The following is a 25,743-nucleotide window of genomic DNA, read 5'->3' as shown; positions in this document are numbered from 1 at the left end:
CCGACTGTTTTTGTGGTGTGATTAGGGCCCCAATTTGCTTCCCTATTGTTTGATTGGATGATTGGTAAATCGGTTAAGTAATCAGGCAGATTGCTGATTCATAGCATTGCTCAAGGCTACAGTATGAGAGAAATGTCAGCTTTTTCTCCTTTAGGGCAATTAAAGACTATGCAAAATATTGCAATCGTCTCCTAGTTCAACAACATAACAATGTTTCCTCTTCCGCAGTGCTTCACTTTCACTCTTTTGGTTGGCATTTCAATTTTAAACACTCACAAAACAGAGGATGTATGATCTTTGACAAACTTTAAAAAAAATCATGAATTAAACTACTTAAATTTGAATTGGCCGTATCCCCTGTTAAGTTATCTGTCTGCATCAATGAAGTGTGTTGTCCACTCACGTCCTTGTTTGTGAGTCTGAAATAAAGGCCTCCTCTGTGCTTATGTAATAGCATAAGCATAGTGTGAGGCTGCTGGCCAGGGCACATTTGAATAGCAAAACACCTTGTGCCCAGGTATCAAATATAGGGGTGAAATATTTGGGATGTTCCAGGAACTGTATTCGCCAGGGTGCCAGTCGGTTTCTGCTGTCTTGCCAACTGGTTGACACGGCATCTCTGATGTTTACTGCAGATAATATTCTTGCTTGGTGAATCCAAGCCAATGGATGTAAAAAAGAACATTCAGTCATTGATGGAGATGTAGTGTTACTATTGTACACCAACCCCAATATTGGTTGGTGTGTTGTGATACTGTTGGTTGGGGTGTTGTGATACTATTGGTTGGGGTATTATCATTATGCTATTGGTTGGGGTATTATCATTATACTATTGGTTGGGGTGTTATGATACAGTGCCTTCGGAAAGTATTCAGACCCCTTAACTTTTTCACATTTTGTTAGGTTCCAGCCTTGTTCAAAAATTGATTACATTTATTTTTTTCCTCATCAATCTACACACAATACCCCATAGTGACAAAGCAAAAACAGGTTTTTAGACATGTTTGATAGTTTATTAAAAATAAAACTGAAATATTACATTTACATACAGTTGAAGTTTACATACACCTTAGCCAAATACATTTAAACTCAGTTTTTCACAATTCCTGACATTTAATCCTAGTAAACTTCCCTGTTTTAGGTCAATTAGGATCACCACTTTATTTTAAGAATGTGAAATGTCAGAATAATAATAGAGAATGATATATTTCAGCGTTCATTTCTTTCATCACATTCCCAGTGGGTCAGAAGTTTACATACACTCAATTAGTATTTGGTAGCCTTCCACAAGCTTCCCACAATAAGTTGTTTGAATTTTGGCCCATTCCTCCTGACAGAGCTGGTGTAACGGAGTCAGGTTTGTAGGCCTCCTTGCTCGCACACGCTTTTTCAGTTCTGCCCACAAATCTTCTATATGATTGAGGTCAGGGCTTTGTGATGGCCACTCCAATACCTTGACTTTGTTGTCATTAAGCCATTTTGCCACAACTTTGGAAGTATGCTTGGGGTCAATGTCCATTTGGAAGACCCATTTGCAAGCAAGCTTTAACTTCCTGACTGATGTCTTGAGATGTTGCGTCAATATACCAACATCATTTTCTATTCCCATGATGCCATCTATTTTGTGAAGTGCACCAGTCCCTCCTGCAGCAAAGCACCCCCACAACATGATGCTGCCTCACCCGGCTTCACTGTTGGGATGGTGTTCTTCGGCTTGCAAGCCTCCCTCTTTTTCCTCTAAACATAACGATGGTCATTATGGCCAAACAGTTCTATTTTTGTTTCATCAGACCACAGGACATTTCTCCAAAAAGTACGATCTTTATCCCCATGTGCAGTTGCAAACCATAGTCTGGCTTTTTTTATGACGGTTTTGGAGCAGTGGCTTCATCCTTGCTGAGCGGCCTTTCAGGTTATGTCGATATAGGACTTGTTTTACTGTGGATATAGATACTTTTGTATCTGTTTCCTCCAGCATCTTCACAAGGTCCTTTGCTGTTGTTCTGGGATTGATTTGCACTTTTCGCACCAAAGGACGTTCATCTCTAGGAGACAGAACACATCTCCTTCCTGAGCGGTATGACGGCTGCGTGGTCCCATGGTGTTTATACTTGCATACTATTGTTTGAACAGATGAACGTGGTACCTTAAGGCATTTGGACATTGCTCCCAAGGATGAACCAGACTTGTCTACAATTTATTTTCTGAGGTCTTGGCTGATTTATTTTGATTTTCCCATGATGTCAAGCGAAGAGGCACTGAGTCTGAAGGTAGGCCTTGAAATACATCCACAGGTACACCTCCAATTGACTCAAAAATGTTGTCAATTAGCCTATCACAAGCTTCTAAAGCCATGACTTAATTTTATGGAATTTTCCAAGCTGTTTAAAAGGCAGTCAACTTAGTGTATAACTTCTGACCCACTGGAATTGTGATACAGTGAATTATAAGTTAAATAATCTGTCTGTAAACAATTGTTGGGAAAATTTACTTGTGTCATGCACAAAGTAGATGTCCTTACCGACTTGCCAAAACTATAGTTTTTTAACAAGACATTTGTGGAGTGGTTGAAAAATGAGTTTTAATGACTCCAACCTAAGTGTATGTAAACTTCTCATTTCAACTGTAAGTATTCATAGCCTTTACTCAGTACTTTGTTCAAGCACCCACCTTTGGCAGCGATTACAGCCTTGAGTCTTCTTGGGTATGATGCTGCAAGCTTGGCACACCTGTATCTGGGGAGTTTCTCCCATTCTTCTCTGCAGATCCTCTCAAGCTCTCTCAGGTTGGATGGGGAGCGTCGCAGCACAGCTATTTTCAGGTCTCAACAGAGATGTTCGATCGGGTTCAAGTCCGGGCTCTAGCTGGGCCACTCAAGGACATTCAGAGACCATTCCTGCGCTGTCTTGGCTGTGTGCTTAGGGTCATTGTCCTGTTGGAAAGTGAACCTTCGCCCCAGTCTGAGGTCCTGAGTGCTCTGGAGCAGGTTTTCATAAAGGACCTCTTTGTACTTTGTGCCATTCAACTTTGCCTCGATCCTGACTAGTCTCCCAGTCCCTGCCGCTGAAAAACATCCCCACAGCGTGATGCTACCACCACTATGCTTCACCGTAGGGATGGTGCCAGATTTCCTCCAGATGTGACACTTGGCATTCAGGTGAAAGAGTTCAATCTTGGTTTCATCAGACCGGAGAATCTTGTTTCTCATGGTGTGAGAGTCTTTAAGTGCCTCTTGGCAAACTCCAAGCGGCCTGTCATGTGCCTTTTACTGAGGAGTGGGTTCCGTCTGGCCACTCTACCATAAAGGCCTGATTTGCTGCAGAGATGGTTGTCCTTCTGGAAGGTTCTACATCTCCACAGAGGAACTCTAGAGCTCTTTCAGAGTGACCACTGTGTTCTTAGTCACCTCCCTGACCAAGGCCAATCTCCCCTGATTGCTCAGTTTGGCCCGGCGGGCAGCTCTAGGAAGAGTCTTGGTGGTTCCCAACTTCTTCCATTTAAGAATGATGGAGGCCACTGTGTTCTTGGTCCTTCAGTGCTGCAGACATTTTTTGGTACCCATCCCCAGATCTGTGCCTTGACACAATCCTGTCTTTGAGCTCTACGGGCAATTCCTTTGGCCTCATGGCTTGGTTTTTGCTCTGACATGCACTGTCAAATGTGGGACCTTTTATAGACCTTTTATAGACAGGTCCAAATCATGTACAATCAATTAAATGTACCACAGTTAGACTCCAATCAAGTTGTAGATCATCAACATCAATGGAAACGGGATGCACCTGAGCTCAATTTCGAGTCTCATAGCAAAGGGTCTGAATACTTATGTTTTTATTTTTTGAATACATTTGCAAAAATTTCATTATGGGGTATTGTGTGGAATTTAAAAAAATATTTAATCAATTTCAGAATAAGGCTGTAAAGTAACAATGTGGAAAAAGTCAAGGGGTCTGAATACTTTCTGAAAGCACTGTACTTATGGTTTTGTGTGTTATGATACTATTCGTTGATGAATTATGATGATGCTATTGGTTGCAGTGGTATGATACGTATTATCATACTATTAGTTGTGTTAGTATGGATGTTATGGTACTACATTTCAGCCAAAGGCTTCAGATAGTCAGCAGTCTGATCTGTGAACAGTCTGATCCTCCCTGGAAGGAAGTGATGGTTGAGCAACTGTCCCTTCACTAAAGTTTCCTGTCTCAAGTCAAACACCCACCTACTCTGCAGTCTGAGCTTCAGCCACTCTGGGTTCCTCCTAGTTTTACAGCAACATTGTCCATTAAAATGTGTACATTTCTCCTCTACACAGTGCACAATTGTACTTTTCTATGTAAATTTATCAAGCAATTCTTAAACATTTGTTGTCATTTGATTTGGAAACCAATAGTAGTAGTCAGATTCTTACTGTTAATGCTACTTTCAGGCTGATTACAAAATGTATAATGTTAATGTAAAGACTAGAGAAGGAGATATAACCCAAACCAGAGTTATAACAGTCAAACCATAACCTTTGTGAGTACAGTGGACTAGCTATAAACACAGAGTTTTTTTTCAGTTTCCTCTTAGTTCTGCCCTGGCTTCCTCACTAATTAATCTAATTCACCACTTGAGTAAAGGAATGCACTCTCCTAAAGCTTTGTTTCCATGCCGACATTTCCTTTTTCATCATTGGTAAGACAGAAAGGAAGTGGGTTCAAATGACCTGTCCTCTTTCTATCTGCTCTCTCTCTCTCTCTCTCTCTCTCTCTCTCTCTCTCTCTCTCTCTCTCTCTCTCTCTCTCTCTCTCTCTCTCTCTCTCTCTCTCTCTCTCTCTCTCTCTCTCTCTCTCTCTCTCTCTCTCTCTCTCTCTCTCTCTCTCTCTCTCTCTCTCTCTCTCTCTCTCTCTCTCTCTCTCTCTCTCTCTCTCTCTCTCTGCAACACCCCTCCCCTCCCCCTGTCATTGTAACAGAGGAGGCAGTTCTCCTTTCGGAGGCATCTCTGTCATTGGTGAGTGTGCGCACACTGCATGGTGTGTGTGCCTGTCTGCCTGCCTCTGCTCCTGTCAGTTCAGTCCTGTGGTAGCTAGTGTAGCTGTGCTCTGGTCAGCTGTATTATATGGCTCTACTAATTAGGATTACATAAACATGGTGGATCTTTATGCAAAGCCCCGGCATGGGTATCAGACCCGGGGGGGCTTGGCTCTACCCATTGCAAACCAGGTAGGTCCAGAACAAACTGTATAGCGTATGTCTCTAAATGCAACAATGCAGCCTCACCAAAACTGTCAGTGCACTGGTTTTGATGGATCTATGGCTAAATTGGCTGGTTCTGAATGTAGATCAGAGTGTGTTGGGTTTGTTGTACAGTGCATATACAACATTGACAGTGTTTACGTCTACCTTGTTATCACTTTCTTGCTTCCTGTTGAGTCTACTTAGTCTCACCCTTCTGCGGATATGTTGCTTCAGCTCAACTTTGTTTTCCTCTGTTGCCGTGTATGTCAACCCCAGAGAGCATGCTCAGTAACTCAAGTAACGCCGCCTTCCGCATGGTTAGTGCATAGATCCATTAAGCACTCTTGACGTTAGAGTTTTGCCAGGTGTAAGTTGACAAATTTGCCAACACAAAACCATAGTTTCTCACATATGGGTATTGCATTTACTGTGAGGTGCTTACTGTGTGTGTTGATGAAATGGGTAGATTTGAGGGTTTTGCCTGTTTATGTTTATTGTTGACACTGACATTTTGCCCACACAAAGACCGACTTTCTCACTTCTGGTTAGTGTGTGTTTACTGTGTGGTGTTTGCTCTGGGTAGATCTATTTTCCAGTGGGCAAGGGAGGGGGCATTTCAGAATCAACACAGCGAGAGATCAATGATGCAACTCTCTAATTTCCTCTCGCTTGTCTGTATTTTGTTGATCTATTTTTGATTCGATTGCCTGGTCATGTGTATTGATAACCTTGTGTTGATAATGAGATCAATAATGATTCTAATGACAGGCCAAAAACCTCTAGATGGGACACCGAGTCCATATCTGATACAAAATGTATTATTATTAACCAGAGGAAAATAGTCAAATTTACTCATTTCTATCCATATCTGCCTTCCGACCTTTGACCCATATAAATAGGCTTCCGACCTGTCACCGTTCATCAAACCAGTGGTAGGGTTTCATAGTCTAAAGGATCCTGGTGTGATAGTCCCAACCAGAAGGCTATGAGAGAGGAAGGGAGAGATCAACAGTCCCTCTCACAGTGCCATGATGATGACAACATATCCATCAGGGTTCCCAGAGGGACGTCCCAGGAATCATAAAGTCAGTCAGACACCTCCTCATTGGAATACAGCAGGTGAAACTTAGGCCACTGGAACAGATAAGAAAAGACTCCAGGTTAGACTCGGGCCTCTGAAAATGTAGGATCAGATCGTCTATTTTAGATGGGGGGTCATTTCAACGGAAGTAGGTAGCCTAGTGGTTAAGAGTTTTAGGCCAGTAACTGAAAAGTTGCCGGTTCGAATATCCAAGCCAACTAAGTGAAAAATCTGTCTGTGCCCTTGAGCAAGGCACTTAACCCTAATTGCTCCTATAAGTCGCTCTGGATAAATGACCAAAATATAAATGAAAAACATTGATTTTAGCAGGAGTGAGTGAGTGAGTGTGCCGATGTTTTCTGGAATGATGAACACAGACTTACTTTAGGCATTTACATCTCTCTCCTTCACTCTCATTTATTCAATACAATTAAAACTATTTATCTGAGGGGCAATTTCTTGGGGCAGTCTGCAACAACAATGACAACAAGACTAACATGTAGGCTAACTCAACTAACCTAACCATGTGTATTGGTCTTGACTAGGCCTATATTTACATACTGGTGATATATTTAGCCTCCTACTGTAAAATGGTTTCTATAACTGTGGGTCGCAGATAAGAGGAAGAATAAAATGTACTATTAACTTATATTCAGTCAACAGTTGAATTTGATTATATTCAGTGAAAGTGTGAGTCATAATTATTTTTTTTCAGTTCTGTAATGTGGAGAATTGAAAGTGCGCCTGCTGTAGTTGATTAGTAACCATTGTTGAACTTTTGAATGAAACCTGAATATTGGCCTTCTATGTTTGTTTGTGGACAGTTGTTATTGTTCTGGAACATTACCACCACCCTTAGACGAAAGACAATGTCACACAGGAATGCCTGGGCGGACTGTGAAGTAGGCACAGAGTTTTAGTTTGTTGAGTGTTGCACCTCTACTTTTGGCAATGCAGAGTCTGTGTCTGTGGGTAACTGGGTAATAGTGGGTGTCTGTATATTTAGACAAAAACGAGGCAGTGGGTTGTGGTCTGGAGCTCATTGCTTTCTGTTTAGCTTTAGATTTGACTTTCTGAGCTGACTGCACCGGAAGAAAGACTGTTCTGTCACCCTCTTTCTGAGTGCTATAGGTGAAAGTGGCTTTTTTTTCTCTCCAGAAATATCACAGCTTCTTTTATCTACTCAGAACCAACTGACTGTCTATAGAGCTGTGAGACTAAAGTTGATGTTAGTTTTTTATTCACAGGTTTGTCTCTCTGCTGCATTAAGTATTCTGACAGCCTAGAATCAGTGTCACTTGACCTCAGCCTCGTCCCAGATCTGGTTGTGCTGTTTTTCCAACTCCTATGGTTATTGTCAACACATAAACAGATCTGGGACAAGGCTTGGCGTCACTCTGTAGTTCTAAACTTTTCCAGATGACCCCTGACCCATATTTCCTGCTCTTCCCATAGGTTGACAATGAGAGTGCCCAGAACGCTGTGTACGTCAATGTAGCGGAGCTCCACAGAAACGTCTCTGAGTCCCCTCTCTCGGCCTCCTCCCCTCCCTGCTCTCCTCCTTACCTGGACTCTGAGGGATGGGAGGTGCACACTGACCAGGAGAGTGGACAGGAGTACTACTACCACCCTGAATCGGGGCAGACCACCTGGGACAACCCCCACATAGACCCTGAGGCTCCCGCTGAGGGGCCTGTGTGTTTGTCTCCCTCGCCCTCCTCTCAGTCCCCCACCTCCACCTCTGTCTCCCACCCTGCATGGACCGCTGACTGGGAGCAGTGTTTGGATGTGACTAGCGGCCGCCAGTACTTCTACAACCCAGTATCGGGGGAGACGTCTTGGGAGCCCCCAGAGCCACAGTGCCCCTACCCCCCTCTGATGGAGCCTCTGAGTGGGCACAGCTCTCTGGAGGAAGGGCCGGTAAGGCCTGCTCCACTTAGACACTCACTTACTTCGTCTATTATAGTTTCACCCATGGGAAGTCTACAAATAATACAACACTCATCTTTTTAATTAAGTTAAGCTCCTGCAGTACATAGCAGACAGTTATTTTTCATACATGTAGTTTCCTCAAACTATTAGGCAATGCATTCGTTGACCTTATTGTGAACTTTTTGCGAACTGCATTCTTGTGTTTTCACAATTCTAAAGAGATGTGAAAGAATAAGCTAAAAGCTGTTTAAACTGCTTAGTTGAAATGAGGAACTTTGAAAAGCTGAAAGGAACCTAGGAGGAAGGTTATCCATTGTCCTGTTCTCGATCTGTTTTGAAGCAGCACAATGAGAACACTGAATGTAACATTCTCACAACGTGTGTGTGTGTCTCTGTGTTGTCTGTCCTGTCTGTGGGTGTGTTTCTGTGTTCACATGCATGTGTGTGTCCAGCCTCCCCTGCCTGAGGAGGACTACCCAGCCGAGGCTGATCTACCTGAATCCCTGGAAGAGGAGCCATTGGCTTTGTCCCCAGTGGACCCTCACTCCTTCTATAACGACTACAACCCCAGCCATGTGATCCAGGCAGTCATCCCCAGGGCCAGCCTGGACAGGAGCGCTCCAACTGGCTGGAACCTCAATGTAGACCCTGATGGAACATGGGTGTTCTCCAGCAAACACTCACCTGAGCAGGTACACAGACCCTTTATTTAGCCATTATTTATTCAGGTTAGTCTCATTGAGGTAAAAATATATTTTTCAAGAGAGACCTGTCCAGGAATGAAATCTAGGGGGAGACCATGCCACTCAGCTTGAAGGAATATTACCGGGCCACCTGATTCGGGTGGCGTTCAGTCAGATACCGCTACAGTATATGCAGTACATTTTCTCCATGATGATGCAGTGCAATATGGATATTTATGTGTGTGTGTGGTAACAGTGGATCAAATCATTGGACGACAGAGGACAGACGTACTACTACCTGAGAGACGGCTCCAGATCCCAGTGGAACCTGCCTGAGGTAGAGATCAAGATTAAACACCCATGGCAATTAATTCTACCATACAGATTTAGATAGGTAATCAATGCCTAATTTCTAACTTATGAATTACTTATTTTGGAGTTTCTTGTATAGAGTTTCTCCTCTATCATTTGACCCCTCCAGGCCCCTGTAGCATCAGGCCAGTCTAAGGTGGGAAATGGTGTTGCGCTGGACGGGGGGTCTCTATCTATGAAGAACTGGAGACACACCATGGGTCCAGCTCACTTCAGCTCAACCATGGAGGAAAGGGTTAGTGTTGCCATACACACAAATACACACACACACCTCACATCCCCCTAGCCAGAGCCCACCACAATAGAGCTATAAGAGCTACAGTAGGATTGTCAGCTGGCTCTGACAGCAGTGTTTAGTGAGGCAGAGTGAAGTGACTGGGAACACCATATGAAACACCTGACCCTCTCAGCTCTAATACAGCCCCCCTTTTGACACCATTTCCTAAACGAGAGAGAGCCAAGCACCTGGAACACCTATTACGTTTCACTTCTATTCTTAGGATCACTGTGTTCAGCCAGTGACATTTGGTGTCGTAACAATACAGTGGTCTATACCACACATATAAAAGAGTAGATTGTGTACTTAAACAATACTGTTTAGATGGGATGTCGTTTTGGTCACATTGTGACAAAGTAAAGTGTCCTTTATTCCCCTATTGGTCAGAAGTTCTTCCCGAATCACAGAAGAAATGCCTCGGACTACGGCAGCGAGGGTTCCAGTGCAGACAACTCTCCAGAGATGGGGCAGCATCACGTGAGTCCCCCTCCTCCTCTCCTGTCCTCCTTTATTGTCCTCCCCAGTCTGCTGATCCTCATTAGGTTAGATCAGCCCTGAGTCGACTGAAAATGACAGTTCTGTGAAGTTGCCCCAGCTAGAGCGCTATGACCACTCTGACCTGACCTGTCTTTCCTCTGAATGGTGTTTTGTTTCTGTTCCTGAAAGCTGATTGGTTTAGACTCAGAAGAAATCAAATGAAATCAAAATCAAATGTATTTATATAGCCCTTCGTACATCAGCTGATATCTCAAAGTTCTGTACAGAAACCCAGCCTAAAACCCCAAACAGCAAGCAATGCAGGTGTAGAAGCACGGTGGCTAGGAACAACTCCCTAGAAAGGCCAAAACCTATGAAGAAACCTAGAGAGGAAACAGGCTATGTGGGGTGGCCAGTCCTCTTCTGGCTGTGCCGGGTGGAGATTATAACAGAACATGGCCAAGATGTTCAAATGTTCATAAATGACCAGCATGGTCAAATAATAATAATCACAGGCAGAACAGTTGAAACTGGAGCAGCAGCACGGCCAGGTGGACTGGGGACAGCAAGGAGTCATCATGTCAGGTAGTCCTGAGGCATGGTCCTAGGGCTCAGGTCCTCCGAGAGAGAGAAAGAAAGAGAGAATTAGAGAGAGCATACTTAAATTCACACAGGACACAGGATAAGACAGGAGAAGTACTTCAGATATAACAGACTGACCCTAGCCCCCCGACACATAAACTACTGCAGCATAAATATTGGAGGCTGAGACAGGAGGGGTCAGGAGACACTGTGGCCCCATCCGAGGACACCCCCGGACAGGGCCAAACAGGAAGGATATAACCCCACCCACTTTGCCAAAGCAAATCCCCCACACCACTAGAGGGATATCTTCAACCACCAACTTACCATCCTGAGACAAGGCCGAGTATAGCCCACAAAGATCTCCGCCACGGCACAACCCAAGGGGGGGCGTCAACCCAGACAGGAAGATCACATCAGTGACTCAACCCACTCAAGTGACGCACCCCTCCTAGGGACGGTATGAAAGAGCCCTAGTAAGCCAATGACTCAGCCCCTGTAATAGGGTTAGAGGCAGAGAATCCCAGTGGAAAGAGGGGAACCGGCCAGGCAGAGACAGCAAGGGCGTTTTGTTGCTCCAGAGCCTTTCCGTTCACCTTCACACTCCTGGGCCAGACTACACTCAATCATATGACCCACTGAAGAGATGAGTCTTCAGTAAAGACTTAAAGGTTGAGACCGAGTTTGCGTCTTTCACATGGGTAGGCAGACCATTCCATAAAAATGGAGCTCTATAGGAGAATGCCCTGCCTCCAGCTGTTTGCTTAGAAATTCTAGGGACAATTAGGAGGCTTGTGTCTTGTGATCGTAGCGTACGTGTAGGTATGTACGGCAGGACCAAATCAGAGAGATAGGTAGGAGCAAGCCCATGTAATGCTTTGTAGGTTAGCAGTAAAACCTTGAAATCAGCCCTTGCCTTGACAGGAAGCCAGTGTAGGGAGGCTAGCACTGGAGTAATATGATCACATTTTTTGGTTCTAGTCAGGATTCTAGCAGCCGTATTTAGCACTAACTGAAGTTTATTTAGTGCTTTATCCGGGTAGCCGGAAAGTAGAGCATTGCAGTAGTCTAACCTAGAAGTGACAAAAGCAAGAAGCCCCTTCAATCAGAGCCTCAGTGGCACAATGTGTTTTTTAAATATTTTTTGATATATCTCACCACTGCCCTGATAAATATTGTATCCATCCGCATGCTATCTATCTAAGGGCTAATGGTGTGTTGTACCCGTATAGTGATGAATTTGTAAGCAGAATAGTAGTTGCATAGCTACACCTGAGAGAGTGGAAAACAGATGTCACTTGGGAAATGGTATATTTCCTGGTATATAAATAGATGAGTTTTTCCCTGTTGAGGGCAGCTAACGTCACAACACCTTTGGGAAACTCTCAGCCAGAGCTACCAACCGCCGTACCACCTCATCACACCTCACTACACAGTGAAAGAGAGCATGCAATAGTCTAAAATGTGCCTGTGGTTTTATACCATTCATGCTGTTCATTATAAAACATAAAGGGAGAGGTGTCTGTTAACAAGCTATTACAAAGGAGCTTGTTGTCAGAGTTTAGCCACAGTTGTCAAATACTGTCCTCCTGTCGCTGTTTTGGTGCATTTCTGTTTGTAGAGGTTAACAGGATTGTACTGTATCAATGCATCAATAATTATGTCTCACTTGAACACTTGGCTTTGCATAATTAAAAGCATGTTATGTTTGGATCCTTTTTCAGGTGCAGAGTTTAGAAAAAGCTGGAATTCTCAACAAAACTAAAGTGTCAGAGAATGGGAAAAGAGTAAGGTAATTCTGACCCCATCCAAAGTCTGGGCATAATTACTGACATGGAAGCAAGTGATGGAATTATCAGCCATTACATTACCAAATTATTTTCCACACTGCAACATTCCCTGAAGTACAGTACAGCTCACACTCAGTGGCCTTCCTATAGGAAAAACTGGGCCCAGTCTTGGACGGTTCTTCACGGAGGGGTTCTGACCTTCCACAAAGACCCCAAGTCTGCAGCCACAGGAGCCTCGGTGAGTGAGAGGTGCACAACTGTTACCTGCACAGATAAAGAACTCTTACATCACTGTCTGATTTCATGGAATGCAGTACTGTCAGTTTTCATCAACTGTCCTCCATGATGTCTTTCTCTCTCAACAGAACAAGACCAATCAGATCGCCCCAGAGGTCACAGTGGAGCTACGAGGTGCAACGATTGGCTGGGCTCCCAGGGATAAATCCAGCAAAAAGAATGTTGTAGAGGTGGGTTGACAGTTGGTTGCTATGAAGTCATAATACAGGTGTTTTAGGAGTTGTACTAAATACATCAAAGATAATGATTCATTTGGGAGTACCATTTATTATTAAATAAAAATGTAATTGACTATACATTCACCATTTTCTGCCCATTGTGATAAGTGATTCTGGGAAGCAACATCATGTGAGAATATATTTTCCATTAGTCTAAGACTGTTGCCCTCTCTATAAATCTGTAAAGCAAATGTTAAAGTCATAATAACCTCTGTTGTATGTTGTCTCTTCAGTTGAAAAACAAAAATGGTGTTGAGTTTCTGATACAGTACGACACTGAGAGTATCATCAACGACTGGCACAAAGTTCTAGTCGACACCATCCGACAGCTGGTAAGTTTCTTGAATGTTTAGAAGTAAATGAACTCGCGCACCTTAACGTGCATGGAGAAAAATATGTACTGAATAAAAATAAGAAAAACTCCCTGATCAAGGTCAATTTAGGACGGTTAACTTAATGGCTGCTGGTTCAAACATCATGCATGTTAGCCAATGACATTGCAGGACCAGGATCATCACCAATCTGAGGAGGAGGACGGGGACATCAGTGAGAAGTCCTCCGGTACAGACAGAGATGACAGGTCACCAGGCACCATGGACAAGGGGAGGATGTGTAAGTTATCCCAACTACACTATTCCTGCTTCAAATAGCAGACGTTTCAGCTGCAATAGCCTCCACCAGGTCAAATTGCTCATGTTTCGTGGCTGTTTAACCCCCTTCTCCTCTTTGATCTCCTTGACCCCCCCCCCCCCCCCCCCCCCCCTCCCCCAGCTTCCAGACCGAGCACGGCCACCTCCTCTGGGGGAGAGACAGATCAGAAGAAGGTTCGTACCAAGCTGATCAAGTTCCTCCTGAAACGACCCACGCTGCAGTCCGTCAAGGAGAAGGGTTACATCCGAGGTGGGCTCATAGGGTCTTCATTCCTACAATGCTACACATGCCGAACTTGCTCCAAATCAGGCTACATTACATTTACTGTCAGGATTTGTCACGACTATGTTACTTATCCAGAGAGATTGAGATTGGAATGAGTTTGTACATATCTTCTGTTGTGATACGGGTAAACAACATCCATCATCCTTCCCTCAGACAATGTGTTTGGCTGTCATCTGGCTGCACTGTGTGCCCAGGAGAAAACTACTATCCCAAGCTTTGTGGAGAAATGTATCCGAGCAGTGGAAAAGAGAGGTAATGATTAGTAATCACAGTGATGATGATTATGTTACAGTTGAAGTCGGAAGTTTACATACACTTCAGTTGGAGTCATTAAAACTTGTTTTTCAACCACTCCACAAATGTCTTGTTAAGAAACTATAGTTTTGGCAAGTCGGTTAGGACATCTACTTTGTGCATGACACAAGTAAATATTCCAACAATTGTTAACAGACAGATTATTTCACTTATAATAGACTGTATCACAATTCCAGTGGGTCAGAAGTTTACATACACTAATTTGACTGTGGCTTTAAACAGTTTGGAAAATTCCATAAAATTATGTTTATGCTTTAGCTTCTGATAGGCTAATTTACATAATTTGAGTCAATTGGAGGTGTACCTGTGGATGTATTTCAAGGCCTACCTTCAAACTCAGTGCCTCTTTGCTTGACATCATGGGAAAATCTTAAATAAATCATTGGGAGCAATTTCCAAATGCCTGAAGGTAGCACGTTCATCTGTTCAAACAATAGTATGCAAGTATAAACACCATGGGACCACGCAGCCGTCATACCGCTCAGGAAGGAGATGTGTTCTGTCTCCTAGAGGTGAACGTACTTTGGTGCGAAAAGTGCAAATCAATCCCAGGAAAACAGCAAAGGACCTTGTGAAGATACTGGAAGAAACGGGTACAAAAGTATCTATATCCACAGTAAAGCGAGTCCTATATTGACATAACCTGAAAAGCCGCTCAGCAAGGTAGAAGCCACTGCTCAAAAACCGCCATACAAAAGTTAGACTATGGTTTGCAACTGCACATGGGGACAAAGATCGTACTTTCTGGAGAAATGCCCTCTGGTCTGATGAAACAAAAATAGAACTGTTTGGCCATAATGACCATCGTTATGTTTGGAGGAAAAAGGGGGAGGCTTGCAAGCCAAAGAACACCATCCCAACCGGCTGCAAATTAGTCGCAAATGGTTCTTCCAAATGGACAATGACCCCAAGCATACTTCCAAAGTTGTGGAAAAATGCCCTAAGGACAACAAAGTCAAGGTATTGGAGTGGCCATCACAAAGCCCTGACCTCAATCCTATAGAAAATTTGTGGGCAGAACTGAAAAAGCGTGTGCGAGCAAGGAGGCCTTCAAACCTGCCTCAGTTACACCAGCTCTGTCAGGAGGAATGGACCAAAATTCACCCAACTTATTGTGGGAAGCTTGTGGAAGGCTACCCAAAACATTTGACCCAAATTAAACAATTTAAAGGCAATGCTACCAAATACTAATTGAGTGTATGTAAACTTCTGACCCACTGGGAAGGTGATTAAATAAGTTAAAGCTGAAATAAATCATTCTCTCTACTATTATTGTGACATTTCACATTCTTAAAATAAAGTGGTGATCCTAACTGACCTGAGAGGGATTTTTACTAGGATTAAATGTCAGGAACTGTGAAAAACTGAGTTTTAATGTATTATGCTTCAACTGTAAATGCCAGTAGTGACATTGAAATAGCAGTGTATTACTCAGCACAATATATACAGTAAAATAAAAAAAGTTACCACAGTAGTTGATTGAACCCAATGCTGATGTGTGTTTGTCTTCACAGGTCTGGACATGGATGGACTCTACAGAGTCAGTGGGAACCTAGCTGTCATTCAGAAACTACGCTTCAAGGCAGATCATGGTAATGCCCTTCTCTTTACCTTCTGTATGTGTGTCTGTGTCTGTATTTGTGTGTCCTGTTCTTTGACTGTTGTGTGATGCGATTCTGTTCTACAGAGGAACTGGACTTGGAGGATGGCCAGTGGGAGGACACCCACGTCATCACTGGGGCTCTGAAGCTTTTCTTCAGGGAGCTTCCTGAACCCCTCTTCCCCTTCAGCCACTTCAGCCACTTCATCCAGGCCATAAGTAAGCAGCAGGCCAGACGCCATGGCCCCACAATTTCACGTCACGTTCCTCACTCAGTGTAGAATAGCCTGAAACTGTGTTAGGTTTTGGCCCCACAGTGACACCTCAGTTTTCTTACCCAGTGTATTTATGCTATTACTACACTATCAAGGAAGGACTAATCATGTTTACCACCCCACTTCCCTTTGTTTTTGTTGTTGTGTTTTTACACATTTTTTCCCCCCAATTTTGTGCTATTCAATTGGTAGTTAGTCTTGTCCCATCGCTGCAACTCCCATACGGTCAAGATGCGTGCGTCCTCAGAAACACGACCCTGCCAAGCCGCACTGCTTCTTGACACAATGCCCGCTTAACCCGGAAGCCAGCCACACCAATGTGTTGGAGGAAACCGTGTCAGAGTGCATGCCCCCGGCCTGCCACAGGAGTCGCTAGAGTGTGATGGGACAAGGACATCCCGGCCGGCCAAACCCTCCCCTAACCCGGACGACGCTGAGCCAATTGTGCGCCGCTTCATGGGTCTCCCGGTCGCGGCCGGCTGCGACAGAGCTTGGTCTCGAACCAGGATCTCTAGTGGCACAGCTTGCACTGCGATGCAGTGCCTTAGACCAGTGCCTTAGACCACTTCCCTTTTTCTGAACTATTGGAGATATACATTGAATCTATACATTAGTGTACCATTTATTGTTCTATCTTGTCTTGTTTTCAGGAACTGTTGATTACACCCTCAAAGTGTCTTACATGCGAGAGCTGGTGGAGTCTCTCCCTCGGCCAAACCATGACACCATGGAACTCCTCTTCAGCCATTTACGCAAGTAGGTCTTTCACAATCACATTTTGCTATAAAGAGTACTGTTTTTGACCAGAGCCCTATTTGATTGATGACATTATGATAACTTATAGTATTCTGCTTCTCTCGGCTCTCTCCCTCTCTATCCACCCTCTCTCAGAGTGATAAACTATGGAGAAGAGAACCGTATGACTGTGCAGAACGTGGCTATCGTCTTTGGTCCCACGCTGCTCCGGCCAGAGATGGAGTCAGCCAACATCGCCATGCACATGGTTTTCCAGAACCAGATAGTGGAGCTAGTCCTGAACGAATATGAATACATCTTCCATTCCAGTTGAAACAATCATAAGCCTCTGTCAGTCAGAGGTCAGTGATCAATTTAAGTAATATTGCAGTAGGAGAAAAAGCACACACTCACCACCGGACAGAGGGTGCGTCCAAATAGTCTCTTTCTGAAGTGTGCACTCATTCACTATTCCCCACAAATTTAAAAGCATTGGGTTGGTGTAGGTAGGCATGGGCTAGAGGGGGTTTACATATAGGCCTAACAGTCATGTCCTTTCAAATCATGAAGGGAAGTGAACAAGTGCACACTTCAGGAGAAAGGAGAGATTATTGGGAGGCAGCCATAGAGGAGCTGCTTGCATTAGGCCTAGTTGAAAGCGATGTCAAATATTTGCACTGCATTTATTCTAATATCTTAGTTGGATATTCATTTGCCAATTCAGATTGTTCTCTGAATTTCTGCTTCTTCACTGCATTCCTTATTATCTAAAATAACACACACCCTTATGGCATCACTTATGTACAGTCACAAAACATTTTTTTGTTGCTATAGGCCTACTTTGAAATCTTCCTTTCATGTAAAAATGTTAATTCACAATAACATGATTTTATCTTAACACCCCAATTCGCAAAGCAACCTGAAGATGCTTTGATACTTTGTTTTTACACACGATCAAACAAACCCTTTTAGATGCATTTTAAAGATGAAATCAAAATGTTTAAAAGTTACTGAAATGTTTGAGGTTACTGTATATCATGTTTCTGAATAGCCTAGAAGTCCTGTGTTATGCTAATAATGTCTTATTCAGTCAATGTACATTTTGTAACTGTAATATAGAAATATATCAAATATGTACTACCCAAAACCTGCTATGAATTAGACACCAACTTCCCTTGTACAGCCTCTCTAGATTTTGTACTGGATAATCAGATGCCACCTTTTTTAAATAGGCACATTTAGTGTTAATTAAACAAAGCCTCATTGTAAATGAACACACAGAATGATAATGACATATGGCTATGCTATTTCATTAAGTTTATTAGCATTAATAGAGCTGGAAAAGGCCAGACCTAAATGAATAGTTAGACAGTTGTGAGCAGCATAACATTTGTTTTTTTTTCTGTACATAGAAATCAAGTAGCATATTTATGTTGTAAATTACTGAAAATGCACGTGTTCCTTTAATAAAATAACTTTGTAAAAATATGTCACCTAACATGACTCACTGCTTTGTCAACATTTATTGTTTCAAATAGTTAATTGCGTAAAGTAACTTAGCCCGGCCCTTATCAACTGATGTGTGTGAAAGAAAGAGGCCTCTGTGGCCAAAAGGCCGTATAAACATGGGCATCGCGATTTGAGGGCTTTCACCATTTTAATATAGTCAAATGGGTGGGACTTCCAGCTTCATTCCCTGATCCTGGTGACCCTATTGGAGTCACGTCCAACCGAGTCATCAGGAGGGAAACGCCAATCGTGAAGAAAATGTACTATTTCAAAATGGAGATAGCCTAAAATTGCTTTTCAAAAGGAAATCCCCCATCACACTTTAATTTTTTTAATTATTTGTTTATTAATATCAAATCAATACATAAAGCACATGAGGGAACACAAGAATACATAGATTACAAATAATAGACAATCGAGCTAGGGGGTACAATATCCCATTACAATTACACAAGGACCTTAAGGGACATGCATATACTTACAATTCTAACAGCTTTTTTGTTAGTAGAGCATTTAACCGTCTTAAAATACAGTTCAATTTATTTTTGTAGGGTACGAAAATGTGGTTTTCTGTTTGTAAATTTATATTTGTGTATATGAAATTTGGCCAAAAGAATAATGAAATTAATTACATAAAAATGATTCCGCTTATTTATATTGTATGTAAAGAATCCAAACAGTACATCTCTCCACAATAGTGTAAAATCTTCATAAATGTGTTCAATTATAAACCTACTGATGTCTTGCCACAGTTTTCTTACATGCATACAATGCCAAAAAAGATGCACAACTGTTTCTGGGTGGTCATTACAAAAGGAGCAATTTGAGTTGATGTTTTCCTTAAACTTCTTCATATAGTGGTTGGCAGGATAATATTTATGAATAATTTTAAAGGAAACTTCCTTAATTTTGTTAACAAGTAGGTATGTGTGTGGCAACATCCAAACTTTTTCCCAACAGATATTATCAATAAATCCATTCCAATAAGGCATGACATAAGGTCAACATCCTGCTGAAACAAGGATCGTATCGCTCTGTTGTTGAATGGACCAAAAGAGAAACAAATCTTTCCTACTGATGAGTCAACAGGGTCAACAGAAGGTAGGCTCTGAGGGTCAGGTCTTGACATGTTCCTGAATAACATAGCAACACCTGAGGGAATGGCATCTAAAACAATTGCAAAATCTTTAGGTGTTACAGGGACCTTGTAAAGTGATAAGAATTCTTTATAACTGAGTAAAAGACCCTCTGCATTTACCAGTTGGCTCACCAATAGGATATTATTTCGGAACCAATATTCTAAAAACAGAGAGGTATTTTTATACAATATATCCCGATTATTCCATATATAATATCTGTGTGGAGAAAAATTGTGTTTATAAATTAAGGACCATGACAAGAAAACCTGCCGATGAAAAGCAGAAAGTTTCACTGGAACTTTGTCAATATTATAATTGCAAAACAACATGAAGTTAAGGCCACCAAAAGTAGAGAAGACATGATGAGGAATAAAATTCCAGATAGAAGTGGGTCTTCTTAGGAATTGTTTTATCCAATTGATCTTAAAATTATTATTTAAAGTAGTAAAGTCCAGAAAATTCAGTCCACCATTCTCATAAGTGTTCATTACAACAGTTTTCCTAATGTAATGGGTACGGTTTCTCCAAAGAAAGTTGAATCCCCCATCACACTTGTAGGCGATGTCATGCGTGTTTGGTCGTCTCGCGCTGAACTGCGCATGTGCAGGCCGTCAACTCAAAGGCACTCCTTCCATAAAAAGTTATTTTTGACGGAAATTAAAACATGTCAGTTTTTCACTTTCACGAGGATAGAGCCGAACTACTTAAGACATTGGCTCGAATCTAGGCTGTGCCTTTAGATTTCGAGAAAATGAACAACTAAGGAAAAATGTTTCACTTCTCTCATTGACTTCTCTATCCCCAAACCCCACCCTGGTCTGCTTTGCAAGCGTTCCCGGAAGTCTCGCGATGTTGTGCCTCTTCGTTTAGAAACTATAATGGCACAGATATAATGAGGAGTCCTCTATCTATCTCTATGGTGTGATATGATTTTCTAGTAGGGAACGATTTAGAGTTTGCACTTCCGGGTGTCAGCTTGTGTTTACATCATTTTGCAATGAGTTTTGAGTGGCCCTGGCAATATAATTTTCCTCCGTTTTTTACGTAAGTTAACCATTTTCACAACTAAATGGTGATACCCACGTATAACAAATATTGTGTTGTGTGGATTCCATTGCATTACGTTAGTTACTTGTTGACCTATTTAAAAAAATAATGCTAGTTGAAGCTAGCTGGCTAGTGATGTGGATCAGCTAACGTTAGCCACACGGCGAACATATGAATGATAGCAATGGCAATGATTTTCTCAACATGTAGCTAGCTAGATAGATAGTCATTCGTATTGACGTTGTAGCTACTTAGTTTATCATTAAAGCTAGTTAGCGAATGTTATGATGTATTGCAATCCGTGGCTAGCTACTGTAAATGATCTTGAATGTACATTCAATTTGCTAACTTGCACAAATACTGTAGGATGTGGTTGTGTTCGCAGCTAATGTTTATGATTATTATTCACATCTCTTTCAAACAAAATGAAACTTGGATAACCGTTAGTGAGTGATAACATAGCTAGCTACTTCTAGCGCTTGACTTACAGGTAGGTAGGTCAATCAATATAAGTTGGTGCGATGTCAGTAATGGTTGCTTTTGGTGGTTGACAGGTTACAGCCCAATGTTGACACCAGACAGAAACAGCTTGCAGCTTGGTGCTCCCTCGCACTGTCCTACTGCCGCCATCACAAGCTCTACACTCTGGACATCATGGAAGCCCAAGAGAGCCCTGTGTTCAACCACAAGAATATTGATAGTATCCTTTTATCTACCATGTTCTGAGTTTCACTTACTGACACGTATTTCATAGATCAAACCAAATAAAGCTCTACTGTCCTGTTATTTGTTGTTGGACAGCTGCACACACTGCTGGCTTGCCTCTGAAGCTAAGCAGAGTTGGTCCCAGGATGAGAGACCAGATGCTGCTGGATGTGGTGTTGGAGGGCTAGTAGGAGGCACTCTTTCCTCTGGTCTAAACAAAATATCCCAATTTCCCAGGGCAGTGATTGGGGACATTGCCCTTAATAAAATATCCCAGGCCAGTGATTGGGGACATTGCCCTGTGTAGGGTTTCGTCTTTCGGATGGGATGTTAAATGGGTGTCCTGACTCTTTGTGGTCACTAAAGATCCCATGGCACTTATCGTAAGAGTAGGGCAGTTAACCCTGGTGTCCTGGCTAAATTCTCAATCTGGCCCTCATGGCCACCTAATCAAACCCCAGCTTCCAATTGGCACATTCATCTCTCTCCCCTGAAACTATTCCCCAGGTCGTTGCTGTAAATGAGAATGTGTTCTCAGTCAACTTACCTGGTAAAATAAGGGATAAATAAATAAGACTTTGAGGCTAGTGAAATACAATAAGGATGTTCTCTGAAATTATACCCACTGAATGTTTCTCCTCAGAAACCTTAACTGATCTTTCAGGAAAACTATCAATGGAGGCCATACTAATTGTTTTTGAGGAATTGAGGAAAAAAGGTAACAGGGCAGCTTTAATTGAAGGATGGATATTGATAATTATTCTGACAAAAATAATTGAACTGGATATTGTTTGCAGGGAACCTGGAATGGTTAGACAAGAACAAGACGCGGTGTCTAGTCATGTGGAGGAGGCCAGAGGAATGGGGGAAGCTGATTTACCAGTGGGTGAGTAGATCTTCTATGGGCCCTGGTCTAAAGTAATGCACTATATAGGCAGTGGTGAAAAAGTACTCAATTGTCATTCTTGAGTAAAAGTAAAGATACCTTAATAGAAAAAGTGAAAGTCACCCAGTAAAATACTACTCGATTAATAGTATCTGGTTTTAAATATACTTAAGTATCAAAAGTAAATGGAATTGTTAAAATATACTTAAGTATCAAAAGTAAAAGTAGAACATTTCAAATTCCTTATAGTAAGCAAAACAGATGGCACAAATATATATTTTTAAATATATATATATTACAGATAGTCAGGGGCACACCAACACACAGGCATAATTTACAAACAAAGCATTTGTGTTTAGTGAGTCCGTCAGATCAGAGGCAGTAGGGATGTCCAGGCATGTTCTCTTGATAAGTGAATTGGACAATTTTCCTGTCAAAGTGTAACGAGTACTTTTGCATGTCCAGAAAATGTATGGAGTACAAAGTACATTATTTTCTTTAGGAATGTAGTGAAGTAAAAGTAGGCAAAAATATAAATAGTCAAGTTAAGTACAGACACACCAAAAAATGACTTAAGTAGTACTTTAAAGTATTTTTACTTAAGTACTTTACACCACTGGGGTGTAGCCTATAGCTCCTTTTACATTGTTCGAAGAATCATGCAATGTAGCATCATTATAGAAGATATGATGTAGTTTTCCAGCAAGTAATAGTCTAAATCCTTGTGTCATCTGTACTCTGTTGATACTTCTTAATGAAAGGAGCTCATGTTCCCTATCATTTCAGGTCTCTAAAAACGGTATGGTCAATACAGTGTTTACACTCTACGAGCTCGCCAACGGTGACGACACAGAAAGCGAAGGTACAGCAACAGATATGTGCTTTTCTGACATATTTCCTTTTATTCATCAGTACCTAAAGACATCTGCACTATTTTATGCCTTCTGTTGAGCTGTACAGCAAATGTAATTAGATGTAACCCATTTTCCCCAGAATTCCATGGGCTGGAAGACTGGATGCTGATTCGTTCGCTGCAGGCCCTGCAAATGGACGGCAAGGCAGAGGTCATCTCCATGGACGACGGGAAGGGGGTCAAGTTCTTCTGAAGAGACATCAAGTGCTCAACTCAGACTGGGAACCTTCATCCTTATTGGCTGTGAGAGTACTGCTTGCCTGGACCCAGATCGGTTTGTGCTGTCCTGCCAACTCCCTGTGGTCATTGGCGTGACAAACGAGGTGCAAGACAGTGCAAACAGATCTGGGACCAGGTTAATGAGGGTTGCGCTGTTTAAAAGGCTATTATTTGCACCTCAGCACCCAATCTAAGTGGTTGATGATAATAATAGTCATTATTTGGTTTAGGTAGTTGCCATATTTGGTTCACCTAAGTTTGAAGCATTTTCTTACTGGAAGGGAACCAATCTCGCTAGTAAATTCCATCTGCAGGAGCAGTTTAGGAGGTGACTTTATTTAGACTTCTGTGGTAGTCACCTGGGATGTTTGATGTGGGACTTTCCCCACAATCTGTGTCTTTCCCTTACTATTTTCTTCTGTTTTGTATTTATAACTTGTTTTTATTCTTAACCTCCTGATTATTAACAAATCTACTTGCAGCAATTAGGTGTGGTGGTGGTATGGCCTTCTGCTGTTCTTCTTTACCTCCAAAAATCCTCAAGAAATCCCAGTCAAGACACCCTGGAGACATTTGGGGAGTTTTAAAACCTCCCAGGAAGAGGACACACATGGGAGTATTAGAATCCTGATTTAGTTCAGCTGTAATAATGGTGCTGGATGTCTCATGTACAGACTGACTGCTGTAAACCCTTAGTACATAACCTATGACACTCCTGTACACTGTCTCTGTATTCATCCTTTTTTTTACCAATGGAATCCTGTAAGAAAATAAATAGGAGAGAAATGTTGTCCTACTAGCAGTTATGAATGAGGACACTTCTCTACATGCCAAGGTCTAATTTGAGTTATTACAAGTGGCAATCAATTTTGTATATTAAATTAATATGTCAATAGTGGTAACATGTATTACAGTATCTCTGCTCTGGGGATCTTGGATTAATTAGTTGTATTATAGTGCCCCCTAGTGTCAAAGAGGAATACAGTTACACGTTTACTACACCTTTATGAATGATCAAATAAATGTTATTTGTCACATGCGCCAAATACAAGTGTAGACTTTACCATGAAATGCATACTTACAAGCCCTTAACCAGCAGTGCAGTTCAAGAAGAGTTAAGAAAATATTTTCAAAATAGACTAAAATAAAAAGTAATAATAAAAAGTATACCAAGTAGACTAAAATAAAAAGTAATAATAAAAAACAACAATAAGAATAACAATAATGAGGCTACATACAGGGGGCACCGGTACTGAGTCAGTGTGCGGGGGTACAGGTAATTTGTACATGTAGGCAGGGGTGAAGTGACCATGCATAGATAATAAACGGCGAGTAGCCGCAGTGCACAAAAGGTCCGGTCCGGTGGTGAACCAAGCTATTGCAAGTAAGATATAGCTTACACAACCATATTGCTACTAATTTCCCAGGAATCACTAGACAGACAGCTGACTGGGCTGTTACTCTGGTGAGCTTCTTATTGCAGTCACCAGCTGGGTTGGAGAATCTCACAAATTCAAATCAAATGTTATTTGTCACATGTGCCGAATACAATAGTTGTAGTGTTGTTAACCAACAATGCAGTTTTAAGAAAAATAAATAAATTAATGTACCAAAAAATTAAATAACAATAGCGAGGCTATATACAAAAAATACCGTACAAAGTCAGTGTGGAGGGGCACTGGTTAGTCGAGGTAATATGTACATGTAGGTAGAGTTATTAAAGTGACTGTGCATAGATAATAACAGAGTAGCAGCAGCATAAAAGGGGGGGGGGGGGGGGGGTGCAAATATTCTGGGTAGCCATTTGTTTAGATGTTCAGGAGTCTCATGTTTTGGGGGTAGAAGCTATTTAGAAGCCTCTGGGACCTAGACTTGGCGCTTCGGTACCGCTTGACGTGCGGTAGCAGAGAGAACAGTCTATGACCATTTTTAGGGCCTTCCTTTGACACCGCCTTGTATAGAGGTCCTGGATGGCAGGAAGCTTAGCTGACAGTTCACACACACACTTAACCATTTTTAGGGCGGCACACAATTGCCCAGCGTCGTCCGGGTTAGGATTTGGCCGGGGTAGGCCGTCATTGTAAATAAGAATTTGTTCTTAACGGACTTGCCTAGTTAAGTAAAGGTTCAATAAAAAAATAAAATAAAAATGTTGGTATGTCTCCATAGGCTTGGTCCTTGGTTCAGCTGAGCTGAGGGAGTCTTGTGTGTGTTTGCTGATAACTCCCTGTAGTGCATGTCTGTGTGACAGGTGTGGCTAACTGTGGCCGTACTGATAACAAGTGTCTTGTTTCAGCCGACTAGAGTCAAGCTCGCTCTACAGGCTCTTACTTATTCTCTTCCCCCCTTTTCTGTCTCTCTCTCCCACTCTCATCAAGGCACACATTGTTTTGTCTGCATCCATAATGGCCCTGTATTCTCTATATAGTGGTGCTCTGATCAAAATTAGTGCACTATAGGGAATAGACTGCTGTTTGGGACATCCCATAACTCTGACTTTCTTTCACTGAATAAGGACAACTCCACGAGGGAAGAATG

At 42.1% G+C, this 25,743-nt stretch overlaps 2 protein-coding genes across 4 annotated transcripts in view; both read left to right on the top strand.

The window, feature by feature from the left end:
* The window catches only part of LOC139376803 (rho GTPase-activating protein 27-like), a 30,090-nt gene extending 11,800 nt beyond the window's left edge, over window positions 1-18,290 (top strand). The window contains exons 4-19 of one of the 3 annotated variants that reach the window (XM_071119734.1): window positions 7,754-8,218; window positions 8,683-8,922; window positions 9,170-9,250; window positions 9,395-9,520; window positions 9,950-10,039; window positions 12,346-12,413; window positions 12,562-12,649; window positions 12,777-12,878; window positions 13,160-13,258; window positions 13,430-13,538; window positions 13,698-13,826; window positions 14,016-14,114; window positions 15,692-15,769; window positions 15,865-15,996; window positions 16,703-16,808; window positions 16,944-18,290. In XM_071119734.1, coding sequence (XP_070975835.1) covers window positions 7,754-8,218; window positions 8,683-8,922; window positions 9,170-9,250; window positions 9,395-9,520; window positions 9,950-10,039; window positions 12,346-12,413; window positions 12,562-12,649; window positions 12,777-12,878; window positions 13,160-13,258; window positions 13,430-13,538; window positions 13,698-13,826; window positions 14,016-14,114; window positions 15,692-15,769; window positions 15,865-15,996; window positions 16,703-16,808; window positions 16,944-17,121 — 2,190 coding nt within the window. In that variant the 3' untranslated portion in view covers window positions 17,122-18,290. The remainder of the gene's footprint in view (window positions 1-7,753; window positions 8,219-8,682; window positions 8,923-9,169; window positions 9,251-9,394; window positions 9,521-9,949; window positions 10,040-12,345; window positions 12,414-12,561; window positions 12,650-12,776; window positions 12,879-13,159; window positions 13,259-13,429; window positions 13,539-13,697; window positions 13,827-14,015; window positions 14,115-15,691; window positions 15,770-15,864; window positions 15,997-16,702; window positions 16,809-16,943) is intronic. The other 2 variants (XM_071119736.1, XM_071119735.1) reach the window with 2 other exon arrangements.
* Window positions 18,291-20,303: 2,013 nt separating this feature from the next.
* On the top strand, window positions 20,304-25,355 carry LOC139376802 (vacuolar protein sorting 25 homolog). Its single transcript, XM_071119733.1, has 7 exons — window positions 20,304-20,479; window positions 21,037-21,182; window positions 21,852-21,905; window positions 21,985-22,073; window positions 22,860-22,935; window positions 23,067-24,909; window positions 25,062-25,355. The coding sequence occupies exons 1-6, from the start codon at window positions 20,433-20,435 to the stop codon at window positions 23,177-23,179; spliced, it is 525 nt and encodes a 174-aa protein (XP_070975834.1). The 5' UTR covers window positions 20,304-20,432; the 3' UTR covers window positions 23,180-24,909; window positions 25,062-25,355.
* The last annotated feature ends 388 nt before the right edge of the window (window positions 25,356-25,743 follow it).

The sequence above is a fragment of the Oncorhynchus clarkii genome, chromosome 20 (genome assembly GCF_045791955.1).
Source record: "Oncorhynchus clarkii lewisi isolate Uvic-CL-2024 chromosome 20, UVic_Ocla_1.0, whole genome shotgun sequence".
Lineage (NCBI taxonomy): Eukaryota > Metazoa > Chordata > Actinopteri > Salmoniformes > Salmonidae > Oncorhynchus > Oncorhynchus clarkii.
Note: the sequence above shows the minus strand (reverse complement) of the source record. Positions and strands in the feature narration are given on the sequence as shown.

Excerpts from the sequence above, each read along its gene's own strand:
- LOC139376802 (XM_071119733.1), top strand. The coding sequence starts at position 20,433 with ATGAGTTTTGAGTGGCCCTGGCAATATAATTTTCCTCCGTTTTTTAC. Across the intron at positions 20,480-21,036 it reads AATTTTCCTCCGTTTTTTAC|GTTACAGCCCAATGTTGACA; the intron begins GTAAGTTAACCA and ends GGTGGTTGACAG. Across the intron at positions 22,936-23,066 it reads TGACGACACAGAAAGCGAAG|AATTCCATGGGCTGGAAGAC; the intron begins GTACAGCAACAG and ends CATTTTCCCCAG.